This window comes from Silene latifolia, chromosome Y (assembly GCF_048544455.1).
Source record: "Silene latifolia isolate original U9 population chromosome Y, ASM4854445v1, whole genome shotgun sequence".
NCBI lineage: Eukaryota > Viridiplantae > Streptophyta > Magnoliopsida > Caryophyllales > Caryophyllaceae > Silene > Silene latifolia.
The window spans coordinates 473,203,793-473,218,916 of NC_133538.1; the positions used below are offsets into that span (position 1 = coordinate 473,203,793).

Consider the following 15,124-nt stretch of genomic DNA (forward strand, 5'->3'; position numbering starts at 1 on the left):
ATATTTGACCATATCCTCGTATATTAATGGAAATAAATACGCAGCATTAAATATGAAGATTATGCAGTAAATACGGTAATTAATAGGGAAATATTCAGCAATTATTTCCAGCAATTATGGAGAATATTCAGCCTTCAATGCTTGATCATGCAGCCGTTCAAGATGGGAAAGCTATATAAAGAACACTTAAAAGATCTTAAAGGGGACATCATTCGTACACAAGGAAGAACACATATCACTTAGAAAAATACAAGCATTGTTGTTGTCATAATAATATTCTCTTAAATCATATACTGAAATCCTCTCCTGGCTTGGTGCCCGTGGTTTTTTCCCATTCAAGGATTTTCCACGTACAAAATTGTTTGTCTTGTTATCGTTGTTATCTTATTTACAGCTTAATATCGTATCCTGACGACCTGACCGATAATCTAATTAGAGCTAGTTAACTCTGCACAATATCACCCTGACCTGATTTCGCCCTGCGCAAAATCCATACAAAACACCTGTCAGGAGCACTTATGTAGCACCACCCAAAATGGAAACAGATCAGGTAATCCTAGACCCTGAGTACCCTATTAGGTATGTTTTGATAGGATCTGACGCATCAGGTAGTGTCAGGCCTGAACTAGTAAAATTTCTTAAAAATAAATCATCTTGGTTTGCTTGGTCACATTTTGATATGACTGGAATTAGCGCTGATATAATTACTAATAAGCTCAATGTTGACCCATCTTTTAAGCCTGTACAGCAGAAAAGACGCAAGTTTGCAGCTGAAAGAAATACTATTATTAACGAGGAAGTAGAAAAACTCTTGGATATGGGGATGATCAGGGAAGTAATGTACCCTGAATGGCTGGCAAACGTAGTTGTTGTGCAGAAAAAGAATGGGAAGTGGAGAGTCTGTGTAGACTACACTAACCTGAACAAAGCTTGTCCTAAAGATCCATTCCCCCTGCCTCATATTGATGTCATGGTAGACGCCACAGCAGGCCACGAAATGCTAAAATTCATGGATGCTTCCAGTGGATTCAATCAGATAAAGATGCACCCTGTTGACAAGGAGAGTATTGCATTCATTACAGACCGAGGCATATACTGTTACACTGCCATGCCTTTCGGCCTGAAGAATGCAGGGGCAACGTACCAGCACCTGGTCAACATGATGTTTAAAGACCAAATAGGCGACATCATGGAAGTATACATAGACGATATGGTGGCGAAATCCAAGAATGCAGAAGATCATGTCAGACATCTAGAAATAGCATTTGAGATATTAGAAAAATATAACATGAAGCTAAACCCTGCAAAATGCCACTTTGGAGTCTCTGCAGTCAAATTTCTCGGATATATGGTCACAAAGAGAGGCATAAAAGCCAGCCCTAAACAGATAAAGGCTATCCTGGAACTACAGTCACCGAAGTCTGTCAAGGATATCCAAAAATTGACAGGCCTGGTAGCTGCCCTGAACCGCTTCATATCAAGATCCTCTGAGAGATGCAAAACATTATATAACCTCCCCAGGAAAAATAAACAATTCCAGTGGACGGATGAGCATGAGGCAGCTTTTCAGGATCTAAAATCCTATTTATCATCTCCACCCTTACTGGCTAAGCCAGAAAAGGGAGAACCTTTGTCAGTATACCTATCTGTCACTGACACAACAGTCAGCGCAGTCCTGGTGAAAGAATAGGACGGGCAGCAACATCCAGTCTACTATGTAAGTAAAAGCCTGCTAGATGCTGAGTTGAGGTATGGACGACTTGAAATATGTTTTAGCTTTAATTATGTCATGTACTAAGTTGAGACCCTATTTTGAAAGTCACCCCATTATAGTCAGGACCAATCTGCCCATAAAATCTGTCCTGCGTAAACCTGAACTTCTAGGCAGGATGGCCAAATGGTCAGTACAGATTAGCACATACGACATCTCTTTTGAACCGGGCGGCCGATCAAATCGTAGGCCCAGCAGACTTTGTGGTGATTTTAGCCCTAACCGGAACCGAGACTTGATAAAAGAGGTCAACCAACTAGAAAATAAAACCCCGGACCAGGAATGGACCCTATTCATAGATGGGGCATCTAACGCTGTGGGGACGGGGTTAGGATTAGTACTTAAATCACCACGGGGGAGACGTGATAGCTCAGTTTGTAAGTGTGAGTTCAAAGCTACCAACAATGAAGCGAGAATATGAAACCCCGATAGCGAGGCTTAAAGGTATGTCTAGACCTCGGTGTTCAAAACCTAAAGGTAAAAACTGATTCACTCTTAATTGCTAATCAAATAAAGGGAATTTATACGGCTAAGGATGCAAAAATGATTTCGTATTTAGAATATGCAAAAAAACCTTACCGCTAAATTTGCTTTATTTGACATAGATCAAATATCAAGAGACCTGAATACCCAAGCTGATGCTCTGGCCAGCCTAGGTTCAAATTTCACCCCCACTGTTTTTGACAAAATACCAATTGTGCACTTATTAGAGCCAACCATCAGCAGACCTGAACAGGTCAATCCTGTCAATCAGGACAGTAACTCTTGGACTAAACCTATTATGGTTTCTTCTAGGAATATTACCTTAGGGTAGACATGAGGCAAGGGCTTTTAAAATTAGAGCTTCAACTTATGCTATCATCAATAACACTCTGTTCAAGAGATCGCAGGCTGGACCCTACCCGAGATGCTTGGAGCCCGACTTAAGCCAAACTAGTACTTCAAGAAATACACGATGGATCTTGTGGCAACCACAAGGAGGAAAGAGCCTAGCATGCAAAGTTCTCGGACAAAGCTACTATTGGCCAACACCGAGGGTGGCCGCTGGAATACTCTTCAAAATGCGAAGCCTGCCAAATTCATGCACCAATCATACATCGCCATCCGAACTCCTCCATTCAATCTCCGCACTCGGCCATTCATAAAGTAGGGCATGGATATTGTGGGAAAAGCGTCACAGACTCCAGGACAAAAAGTATTCATGTTAGCTATGACTGATTACTTCTCCAAATGGATTGAAGCCGACTCTTTCGTGCAAGTAATCGAAAAAGAAGTAATATCCTTCATCGGGACAAACATCATTTGCATATATGGAGTCCCATCGAAATAGTATGCGACAACGGAACTCAGTTCGCAGGGAAAAGGACCCAAGCATTTTGCCAAGAATGGAATATCAACCTGGTAACATCAACCCCTGGATACCCAAAAGCTAATGGCCAGGCGGAGTCAAGCAACAAGGTAGTCATAAGCTGCCTAAAAAAAGAAGTGAAAAGAAGACGAGGCGGATGGGTCAAGAACTTCCATTAGTACTTTGGGCAGGGGACAACTCAAAATCGCAATAGGCCAAACACCTTACTCCCTGGTGTATGGTCGTGAAGCTGTCATTCTGCGGATGTACGAGTACCAACATCCGGATGCGGCTGAACAACGTTGAAGCAAACAAAGACGATGCAAGACAACTTGGTCCCGACGGAGAATTAAGACACGCATTTGCCAAAATCAGGATGGCATCATATCAACAAGCAGTCGCCAGGACTTACAATAAAAACGTCAGGGTCAGGGTCTTTAAAGAAGGAGACCTTGTCCTACGCAAAGTATTGCCAAATAAAAAAGAAAAATCAGCAGGCAAACTGGCCCCCACATGGGAAGGCCCTTACTTAATTGATTCAATTGTTGGACAAGGAGCACACAGGCTCCAAACGCTAGAAGGGTAAATGATCCTGAGATCCTGGAATGTAACTCATTTAAAATTATTCCATATGTAAAGATCAGGCTACAACCAGGTATAAATTCACTCACTATTCAACCTAATGTGCTACGTGATGAACTACATGTTTTACATGCTTTGTCTGTATTTTATATCTGTTCAAACTAACCTATCTATTTACTTTTTGAATCCTGAACAATTATACATGATAAAAGATTATATGCATAAATATTCAGGATTGAGGGCTACTTTACTATACATTCCTGAAACAAAAATTTTGCACTTAACTGTGCCTGACGAGTTGGTAACCGCCACCAGATACAGTAAAGAGTCAAGACCAATCAGGCATGAAATAATTGCCTGATCTGACTAAGTTTCTTGCCCGGGGATTACTTGGGCCGGACGCAGCAAGACAGTGCAAGGGTGTTCTCTCCCAAACACTTAGTCCAAAATGCCCTCCTGACAGGCCGAATACCAAGCCCTCCAGCTAGGCAGGGGACATAAGCCCTCCTGACAGGCCGATTTTCCAACCCCTTCAACCATTATAGCAAAAAACTATACTTGGTTGAATTACTCATGAATAACAAAATAAAACGAAAATAATGTGCAGGTTATTCAAACAGAATGTTTGACAGGCCCAACAGGATGAAACTCACAGAGGAATGTCAAAAGCAGAATAAGCCAAAAGAAGGCCATCAGGCCTATATAAATAAAAACCTTTACCCCTTAGGGTAAAGGTGCCAAAATATTCATAAAAGCCAGGGATAGCCTCCCTGACCCAACACAGGAAAAGAAAATTATTGTTTGTCCAGGGACATCCCCCCTGGATGGGCCAAAATACAAAACTGAAAAATTAAATTACTGCTTCTCCTTAGAAACAACACCAGCATCAACACCCTGCTCCCTGCTATTAGCTGGATCAGCATCAACATCCTGCTCCCCTGGAGAGTCGACCTCCTGTTCATTTTCCATGTTGTGCAGGTCAGGACACATTGAAACAACGAAGGCTATCTCAGCTACAGGGTCCCATTTCGCCCTGGCCTCGACAGGCTCCGACATAGCAGCCGCCCTTCCCTTGATATAGAAGTAGAGGGAAGCATCATCCAACTTAAACTCCAAGTCATCCCTCTCTTGGGTGAGCTCCTCATTTCTGTTCAAGGCCTCCTGCAACAGCCGCTTGCTTGAAACTGCTTCAGTCTTAGCAGCATCTCTCTCAGCCTGTACCCTTGTCAAGTCAGCAGCTTTAGCAGCCAGGTCAGCCCGTGAAAAATCCAGCTCAAACTTCAACAAATCATAATCTGATCTCATCAGATCAATTCTGGCTACCAAAGAAGTAGCATGATAGGCATTATGGAGACAAGTCGCCGCACCCTGATCAAAACCAGAAAGAAAAGTATGAGTAATTTACACCAATAATAGAAAACTACCAAAACAAAACACACATAGAAATTGTGCCAACCTACCTCCCTTACAAAGACCAAGGCGCCGGCCAAGAGGTCGACCGAATGATCCATCAAGCAATCGCCGAGTAACAGTCTCAACAGGGTCAAGGGTGAGCATGACGTCTGATTTAGAAGCAGCGTAATCCCTGATCTTCACCCTAGAAGCCTCCAAATTGTCCACCCTGGCTCTCACTTCCCTGACCGGGGCAAAAATGTCAACATCCTCAACTTTCCTCTTTTGGGCTGCTGAACTTGTTTCAGCAGGGACAGCAGGTGCAGTAGTGACCTTAGGAACATCAGACTGTTCAGTCAAGTCAATAACAGGCTCAGTATCCCCACTTCCTTGGGAACCTTCCTCCTTGATCTTAGCCAGCCCGGCTGAGAGGTCAGCCATACCAAACCTGGCAAGGCGAATAGACAACCTGGTGGCTGCAACACGAAATACTGTATCAGCAATATAAACCAAACATTATCAGGAAGCCTAGGTAAAAAGAATGGAAATATTAAGATAAACTTACTGCCTGAGGTAGTGGCACTAACAGCCCCTGTAGCTTTAGCCGCCCTAGGAGCACCGTCAGCCTTCAAACAGCGAGGAAGGTGACCAACCCCACAACAGAGAGGCCAGGACCTCTCCAAAGGAGGAATAGCAAGGAAAGCAGAAACATTAGGAGTAGGATACTCAGTTTCAGTAACCAAGTCATCAACTGCACACATAAGAGGTATGGCTTATTATAATTTTCATTTTATTTTTCACTAACAAAACATGAAGGACAAAGAAGGAAACAATAAAGACTCACCAGCAACGCAGGCCTCATGATTCAAATACGCCAAATCAGGACCCACAGAATTGGTCCTGACAAACATGTACCCAGCAGCCCAGCCTTTATCATGGCCACTGTCCAAGTTACTCAAAAGAGGAATAGTAGACGCCCTGACCTTAAAACTTATACGGCCAGGACTGTTTGTTTTAACAGCATAACAAGTCTTCAGATCATCAAGAGAAAAAGAAATATCGTGTTTTTTACAGAGATTCTTAATGGAACATACAACCTTCTACACCATTGGCATTAACTGATAAGATGGAACACCAATCTCCTTAATAATCTCAACCATAAGAGGAGAAAAGGGAAGCTTACAGCCTGCCCTGAAAGCCCAGTCATGGATGCAAAACCAACCAGGACAAGCCCAGTCGGCCCTAATGGGAGAATTCTCAGGAATCCAGATTTCAGCATCAGCATGGACGATCCCCTTATCCTTCAAAATCTTCTCAAACTCAAGCTTCAAACAGTTTGCAGGAGACTGATCCTCATTTAAAGCCTTCGTAGGCTTGAATTGGAAATCACCATGAAATATTGAGATCATCTCCAATGGAAAATCACTCGGCTTATTGATTGTGGGAGATGGAGAAGTAGAAGAAGTAGGCAAATTTTCAGAAGAAGTTTCCTCAGGATTGTGAGGAGGAGGAGTTGCAGGAACCGCTGCCCTGGTAGATTTTTTCATTGCAGCCATTATTTGAAAGATTATGAAGAATTGATTAAAGATTGAAGAAGTTGGAAATTAAGAGAACTAAAGAAAAAGATTATCAAAGAGAGAAAATAAGAAGAAACAGCTTTGGTGAGTTCAACTTAATGAAGCACACAAGTATTTATAATGAAGAGGATTAGGGTTTCAGCCGCAAAGAAAGTGGATAATCATTAAGGAAGTTGCAGTAAATATCACACGCGTCAGCAACTGCAGTAAAATAGCCGTTACAGGGAACTGACTAGGCAAAAACTTAACCGTTGGGTAGTCTTCCCAAAAATAAAGTTATCTCCTCATTTTTTCGTCCTGGCACACTGCAAATGAGGAGATAAGGGGCAATTGTTAGGCCTAGAAATCCGCAGACCTTCCTGATCAGTATCTAACCTAAACCTGACTGCCAGGCTGTCGGGGTGTCAGGCTATCAGGGCACATGAAGATAGGCGCCAGGCCATGGAGAGGACAACGGTCGAAATATCCGGACGATATTAGACCATATACGCGTGTTATAAAGGAATTATATACGCAGCATTAAGTATGAAGATTACGCAGTAAAAGCAGTAATTAAGGGAGGAATAATTGGCAATTATTACTGGTAATTATGGAGAATAAACTGCAATTAATACTGTATCAGGCAGCCGTTCAAGGAGAAAGCCTATATAAGGAATACTTTGAAGATATTGGGGGAATTTCATACACACACAGGAAGAAGCACACGCATTGCATAGAGAAATATTTACATTGTTCTTTTCATACAATCTTTCTCCTAAACAATATAGTGAAATCCTCTGCTGGCTTGGTGCCCGTGGTTTTTTCCCATTCAAGGGTTTTCCACGTACAAAATTGCTTGTCTTATTGTTATTGTTATTATTTCATTTACAGTTTATTATTGTATCTTGACGACCTAACCATCAGATTACCTAGAGCTAGTTAACCTTACACAACTCTACCCTGACCTGATTTCGCCTTGTGCAAAATCCATACAAAACAGTAGCCAACCACCAGACAAGTTTACCAATGGCTGCTATGTTCCACTGTTTACTATCAATCAAGTCAAGCCCTCCATGCTCCTTAGAATTACATAACACATTCCAGCTAACCAAGGGGGCCTTAGAATACTTATCACTTCCTTCCCACAAAAAATTCCTACATAGAGCTTGGATCCTATCCATCACTCCAATAGGCAACACAAAAATCTGGGACCAGTAGATATGAATAGTGGACAAGACTGATTTAACCAAAATTAGGCGGCCAGTTGAAGAAATTTTCCTACTATTTCATCCTCTAATTCTACTAATCATCCTATCCACCAAAATATTACAATCACTCTTAGTCAGCCTCTTATGTGATATATTCACACCCAAATATTTGAAAGGCAAGCTACCCTTCTTAAAACCAGTCCCTTTAAGAACCTGAGAAACCACAGCAGGTTGCATACCATTGCAATAAAAATCAGACTTATCAGTGTTGATAAACAGACTAGAAGCAGTGGAAAATCTTTAAAACAACTCCATTGTAATGCAGATAGGCTTCACCTCACCTTTACAGAAAAGGAGTAAATCATCTGCAAACATAAGATGATTCAACCTCAAACACCTGCAAAGAGGGTGAAACCTAAAACCAGGCAGCCCACGCCCCATAACCAGAAGCCTACTTAAATACTCCATACACAAAGTAAAGATCAGAGGGGATATGGGATCCCCCTGACTTAAACCTCGTTTCCCATGAAAGAATCCATAGCTCTAACCATTCAACCCAATGGAATAAGAAGTAGTACTTACATATTGCATAATGAGCTTAATAAACTGGGGAGGGAAGTGAAGAGCAGCCAACATATTAGCTACAAAGTCCCACTCAATAGAGTCATAGGCTTTCCTAAGGTCCACCTTCATTATAAATCTAGGGGAAGCACTTTTCCTCTCATACAATCTCACCAGATCCTTACTAATCAAAATATTCCCCAAAATACTTCTCCCTTTAATGAAAGCACATTGGGCAGGATTGATAATTTTAGGGAGACACCCACTGAGCCTATTACAAAGCAACTTAGGGATCACTTTGTAGATAATGTTACAACAAGCTATAGGGCGAAAGTCTTTCACAGAATTTAGGTTATCCATCTTAGGAATAAGCACAATATTAGTGCTATTAATTTGCTTTAGCAGCTTGCCATGAATAAAGAAATCTTTAATAGCTGCACATAAATCCCCATGAATTATCTCCCAACTAGCCTTATAAAAGCAGCTAGTATACCCATCTGGACCAGGGCTCTTGTCATTGGGTATAGAGAAAATAACCTTCATGATCTCCTCCTCAGTAGGTATACTGCATAATCCAGGCCAATCACTCTCTTAAGAGTAACACCTTGAGTGACTATACTTTTATAAAAGGTAGAAGTAGGAGCACTAGACTCATGAAGGGTCTCATAATATTCAAGGAAAGCTTTCAGAATATCATCAGGATCTCTACAATCAACCCCACTCATACTCTCAATCTGTAGAACTTTATTATGCATCTGTCTTTGTTGTATAGCTTGGTGAAACGTAGCTGAATTAGTATCCCCCTCTCTGGCCCAGGCACACTTAGCTTTCTGTTTGAGAAAATCAGTCTTAGACTCCTCCAACAGCTGATAAGACTCCCTGAGCTGTTTTTCGTTGTCCATCAGAACCACATTTGTAGGATGTTTTTGCAGTTGTAATTGACAGTCAATCAACAGATTGAAAGCCACATCAGCATTACGTTCAATATCAGAGAAAAGACCCCTATTTAAACTCCTCAGGCAAGGTTTGAGCATCTTAAGTTTCCTTGCCATAATATACATCGGAGTCCCATTAATTTGCATCTGCCAATTCTCCTTGACCAGCTCTCCAAACTCTTCAACCTTGGACCACATGTTAAAGAACTTAAAATATCTCTTCCTCCCTTTGCAACTCTCACCCCAGGACACAATGCATGGACAATGATCAAATGTACCCTCAGGTTGATAATGTGCCATCCAATCAGACCAAAGAGCCAACCAATCACTATTAACCAACACCCTATCAATCATGCTAAAAATTCTAGTTTCACTTGGTTGTTTATTGTTCCAAGTAAAGAATGCACCAGAAGTTTTCATATCCTGCAAATCACACCTAGCCACAGTAGACTGAAATGGAAGCATTTCCTCATCACTAACAGCTTTACCTAATCTTTCATTGGCATATAAGACATTATTAAAGTCACCCAGAACAATCCAAGGACCATTACCACTAAGCCTATCAATAGCAGTCCATAATGGCACCATATGCTCAATCTTATTAAACGCATAAATGAAAGTAGCTAAGAAGACAGTCCCATTCTGAACCATCCTAACTCTAGTATGAATATATTGCTCAGACATTTCAAGAACATCAACAACCACACTACTACCTTTCCCGAGAATCCAAATCCTTCCTCCTGGATGTTCACTGGTATTAGTAACATAATTCCACCCATAACAAACATTACTAGCTACATTATTTAGAGAACTAGGTTTAACCCTAGTCTCTAGGAGCCCAAATAATTCCACATCATTTTGATGCAAGAACCACTTCAGATGTTTCTGTTTATTAACATTGTTCATGCCCCTTACATTCCAAACACCTAATTTAATCATTGGGAGGGGCACTCCCACCTCCCCCACCTTTATCAACCAATTCAGTGGAATCAGACGCCACAACCATTTCTGCATTAAAGTTAACATTAAATGCCCCTTGCCTACCATCCACCACTCTAGTCTCATGCCTGGTCATTTTGGTAATCACTTTTGCAGGAGTATATATTGGACCATGACTAGGTGCAGGAGTAACAATAGGAGTAGCAATAGTTGCAGCAACATTCCCATTACCATTATCAGATTGAACAGGTATAGAAGCCCTAGCCAAAGGAGGAAACTCCACAGGGTCAGCAGTGCTAGCCCCTACTACCTTAGGTCTCTAGACTTGCTTAACTGGTGGAACTCCAATAGGCCGCCTTCCTCCAATTTCTTTCTTGCGACAGTTACTAGTTTTATGCCCAATGCCCTTACACTTCTGGCAAGTAATTGGAAGCCAGTCATATTCCACTGCCACTTTCACTTCTAACCCTAGTTCATCCTCAAACACAATCTGGGTGAGAAACTGCTGGTCAATCTCCACCTCAACCATAATTCGAGCAAATCCTAAGAGAGATTCTTCAAGAGTAGACTCATCAATTCTAATAAATCGCCCCACTAAACCAGCATGTTTTTCCAAACATTTGGTACCCCAAAACTTAAGATCTAAACCTACTAACTTGACCCAGATAGGAACCTTCTTGACAGAAATTTTAGAAATTCTAATAGAAGGATCCCAAGGCTTCAGAATAATAGGTTTCCTATCAAAGGTAAACATACCATTAGCAAGTACCAACTTCTGATGCTCAAGTTTAGCAAACCTTACCACAAATAATCCATTCGGCAGGAATAAAATCTGTGAAATCTCATACGCAGCCCAAATACGACGCATAAATCCCTCAATGACATCCCGAGGTGGATTAGCCCCCATTACATAGCCATAGATGGCTAACTTCCAATATTTAATCTCCTCCTTAACATCATCAACCGTTAGCTTAAGTCGAGGAGAAGAACATTCACCATTTTCAGCCTCTTCTTCTACAATTGGAGCCAACCTGGTACCAGAAAACGTATCCCCCTTCCGTCTAGGTGACATCTCTCGCCAATCTTTCGGATCATCAGACAACACTAGTACTTCCACCAACACAGTTTCACCAACCTCCTGCACCAAACTATCCACTTGTTGTTTAGCAGCATCAATTTCTTCTTCAATTGTAACCTGTTGATTATTTGTTAGATTAGTATTAGTATTTTTATTGTTACTAGAAGTAATTGGAGTACGATTATTAGATTTATTAGTACTAGTATTGTTGTTACTACATGATGAATTATTATTTTTATTGGTATTTTTATGGAATTAGCAGTAGGATGATGAGAAGTAGTAATCTTCTTCGCCACTGCGCAGAAACTGTGACCTAAAATTCAGAGAATTTTATCTCTCTAAATTTCTCTCTCATCATTCCTTTTACTTAAATGTATTTTCTAATTGATATGTGGAGTTTCTTATGCTAACAAGAAAGAGCTTTGGTGGATTTGAAACAAAATATACTCATAAGGATGATCAATGATGTACTCATCTGAATTTGTGAAGTGATTGAATTAACCTTGAGTATATGAATGGAATAATGTTTACTTTCTGTTTTATCATGGATCAGAGCGTGTGATCTTTCTTGACCTTGCTACTTTACTGAAAGGCTTTTCATCAATCCAAATTTGACATTAAAAAAGTTTTATTTTGGTCTTAAAACCCTTCTCTTATGCAGCTTAGAAGTTAGAACTACGTCGAAAATTAGTCCTCACTAATTTGATGATGAATAATTAGTTTGATTTGGTGTTATTTGCTAATTTAATCGGTAAAATCATATCATTTAAGTAATAAATCCAAAATAATTGAAAATATTACTAAATATTGAAACTAAATATTTTGAGTATTCTGGAATACTCCCAATAATACGAAACGGTCCGTAAAATTACCCAAAATTTTCGGATAAATTTTATGAAGAAAAAGGTCGATATTTATCGGTTATTAACTGTTAAAACCAATAAACATCAAAACAAGGTGAAAATAAATTTTAAATTTCACTTTTAACTTTTAAAACATATTATTGAATGTACATAAATTTATCAAGGGCAGAAACATTCGTTTCAAATATATGATTAAAATAATTCACTTTTATCGACTTTTATCTCATAAAATCAATAAACATGCAAAACTTCAAAACAACCTTCAAAATTTTACATACAATCTGTAGAAAATATATATGAAACAATATTAAAATTTTATGACCCGAATCAACCTTTAACTATTTGTAGTTAACTCTTAACCAAAATACGACATTTTTGACTCGGTTTTCTACAAAAAACATTAAAAATAGAAAAATAACATCACAAGTCACGAAATTTTACCACAAACTCTTTGAGATCAGTAGGTATGCATGCCAAAAAAATTTCGTGCTAAAACTTCCTTTAACACCATTTTTGATTTTTCCAAATTATCTCATAATTTGTTAAATATGCTAAAAATCAACATGCAAATTACAAGCCTTAACTCTGATACCACTTGATATATCATAGATCCTAATTAGACTCTCTAATTAAAAATCAAATTATCTCATAATTTGGTATTTAGTGATCTATGTAACATGCATGCAATATAAAAGCATATTAATATAAAGATAGAAGAAATCGGATTTCCTTACATTGTTTGATGGTGAAAATGGGCACAATCAAGATCTCCTATTGTTAGGCCTGAAAATCCGCAGACCTTCCTGATCAGTATCTCATCTAAACCTGATTGTCAGGCCGTCAGGGTGTCAGGCCATCAGGACACATGAAGATAGGCGCCAGGCCATGGAGAGGACAACGGTCAAAATATCAGGACGATATTAGACCATATACGCGTATTATAAAAGGATTATATACGCAGCATTAAGTGAGAAGATCTCGCAGTAAATGCAGTAATTAAGGGAGGAATATTAGCAATTATTACAGGCAATAATGGGGAATACCATATCAGGCAGCCGTTCAAGATTGAAGATTATATAAGGAGCACTTTGAAGATATTGGACTCATCTCGTTCTCACACAAGAAGAAGCATACATTCACATACGCAATATTTAGAGAGATATAAGCATTGTCATTATCATACAATAATTCTCCAAAATTACATAGTGAAATCCTCTCCTGGCTTGGTGCCCGTGGTTTTTTTCCCATTCAAGGGTTTTCCACGTACAAAATTCTTTGTCTTATTATTGTTGTCGTTATTTTATTTATAGTTTCATCTTGTACCCTGACAGCCTGACCAACAGACTATCTAGAGCTAGTTAACCCTACACAACTCTATCCTAACCTGATTTCGCCTTGCGCAAAATCAACACAAAACACCTATCTTGATTGATCTTGAGATAGAAAAAGTGGAAGATCCTCCTTGTACAAATCTCCAAATAGAAGATCTCCTTCAAGAAGCACCCAAGAACAAACACCCAAATTCCTAACAAATATTAACTAGATATTCTATTAGAAATACCCTTGATAATATGTGAATACTAACACACTTAGTATTTTTAATCTTTTATTACTATCAAATTTTAGTAAATGATTTTATTATTTTAGGGAGATGAACAACCAACTTTTACATGCAATATGTTCAAGTGTTGAAAAATAAACAAATGATAGAGAGTAAAAGAGGAGGGGGCTGGTTGGAGTGTATAGGGGAGAGGAGTCTTTTTGTCTTTTTTTTTTTTTTTATGTCCAATACAATTGCCCATAGAATAGAACTAAAAGAAAAAATGGGGAAGAACAAAAAGCATGAGTGAAATGATTATGTTTATAATCATCCACTTATACTCCATTTACACGGTCCAATGTCTGTGGACATGGGCCTCCCGCGGCGCGTGCGGAAGCGCTTGAAATAAGCGTGCATTTGTGGAGTCGCCACAAATTTTTATGGAAAATTAGAACCGTTCGAATACCTCGTGTCATGTCAAGACACAAAGTAGTGACATGAACACTAAGAACTCGTTACCCTTAGCATTCTATGTCTTGAATGACTCTCGTGGATGCCAATGAACACGGATGTTCATAGAGATCCGGAGTAAGAGGTGAGGGTACGTATTAGGAAGTTCTTTAATCGAACACCTAATCTCACCCGCCTGGATAGCGGCCTCTACTAATGATTAGGGAAATCGTTCATATTCGATATGTCGTCGATTATATGCATGCAATGCAACATCCAACATCCAACGTTTTAATCTTAGCATGTGAATTAGACTATGTCGATGAACACGTATTTTAGCAAACAATTGGGTCAAATCGGATTTAAGATTAATTACATGTGAGAAACAAGTAAATAAATCATACAGTACATAAATAAATATGATAAATAAAATAAAGATAATTAAAATTACAATGAATTACAATGATTAATTGATTTACGTCAAAAATACACTCAAGACGGAAATTTGAGGAAAAGAAAAGAGAATAAAAAGATTAGAAATTAAAATGATAAAATAAGACAGATTAAAGGTGATATTACAATTAATAGTCAATTAAAAGAGTAATTAAAGACTAGGTCAAAGCGAGAACAGAATTTCAGGGACAGAACTAATCTAAAAACAGGCGCAACATCTGCTAAGTCCATCAGAAGAGGAGCAGCTATTCCTGCGTCTGTTCTTGAGTTGAGCTCTGGCTGTGAAGTCAGAACCGCGGGTAATTAATATTCCTTGGTATGTTTTACGATTGATTGTCGACATTAGACTCAAGTGAAGGTGATTTAGCATAATAATTACATCTAAAACCGTCATGAAAGCGATAAACACGAATTAAAATGATTAAAACGGGTTAGAAACAAATTAAAA

At 39.3% G+C, this 15,124-nt stretch overlaps 1 protein-coding gene across 1 annotated transcript; it reads right to left on the reverse strand.

The window, feature by feature from the left end:
- Positions 1-8,957: 8,957 nt before the first annotated feature.
- Positions 8,958-10,259, reverse strand: LOC141632972 (uncharacterized). The gene has a single exon (XM_074445471.1). The coding sequence runs from the start codon at positions 10,257-10,259 to the stop codon at positions 8,958-8,960; it is 1,302 nt and encodes a 433-aa protein (XP_074301572.1).
- Between the last annotated feature and the right edge of the window lie 4,865 nt (positions 10,260-15,124).

Excerpts from the sequence above, each read along its gene's own strand:
- LOC141632972 (XM_074445471.1), bottom strand. The coding sequence starts at position 10,259 with ATGAACAATGTTAATAAACAGAAACATCTGAAGTGGTTCTTGCATCAA.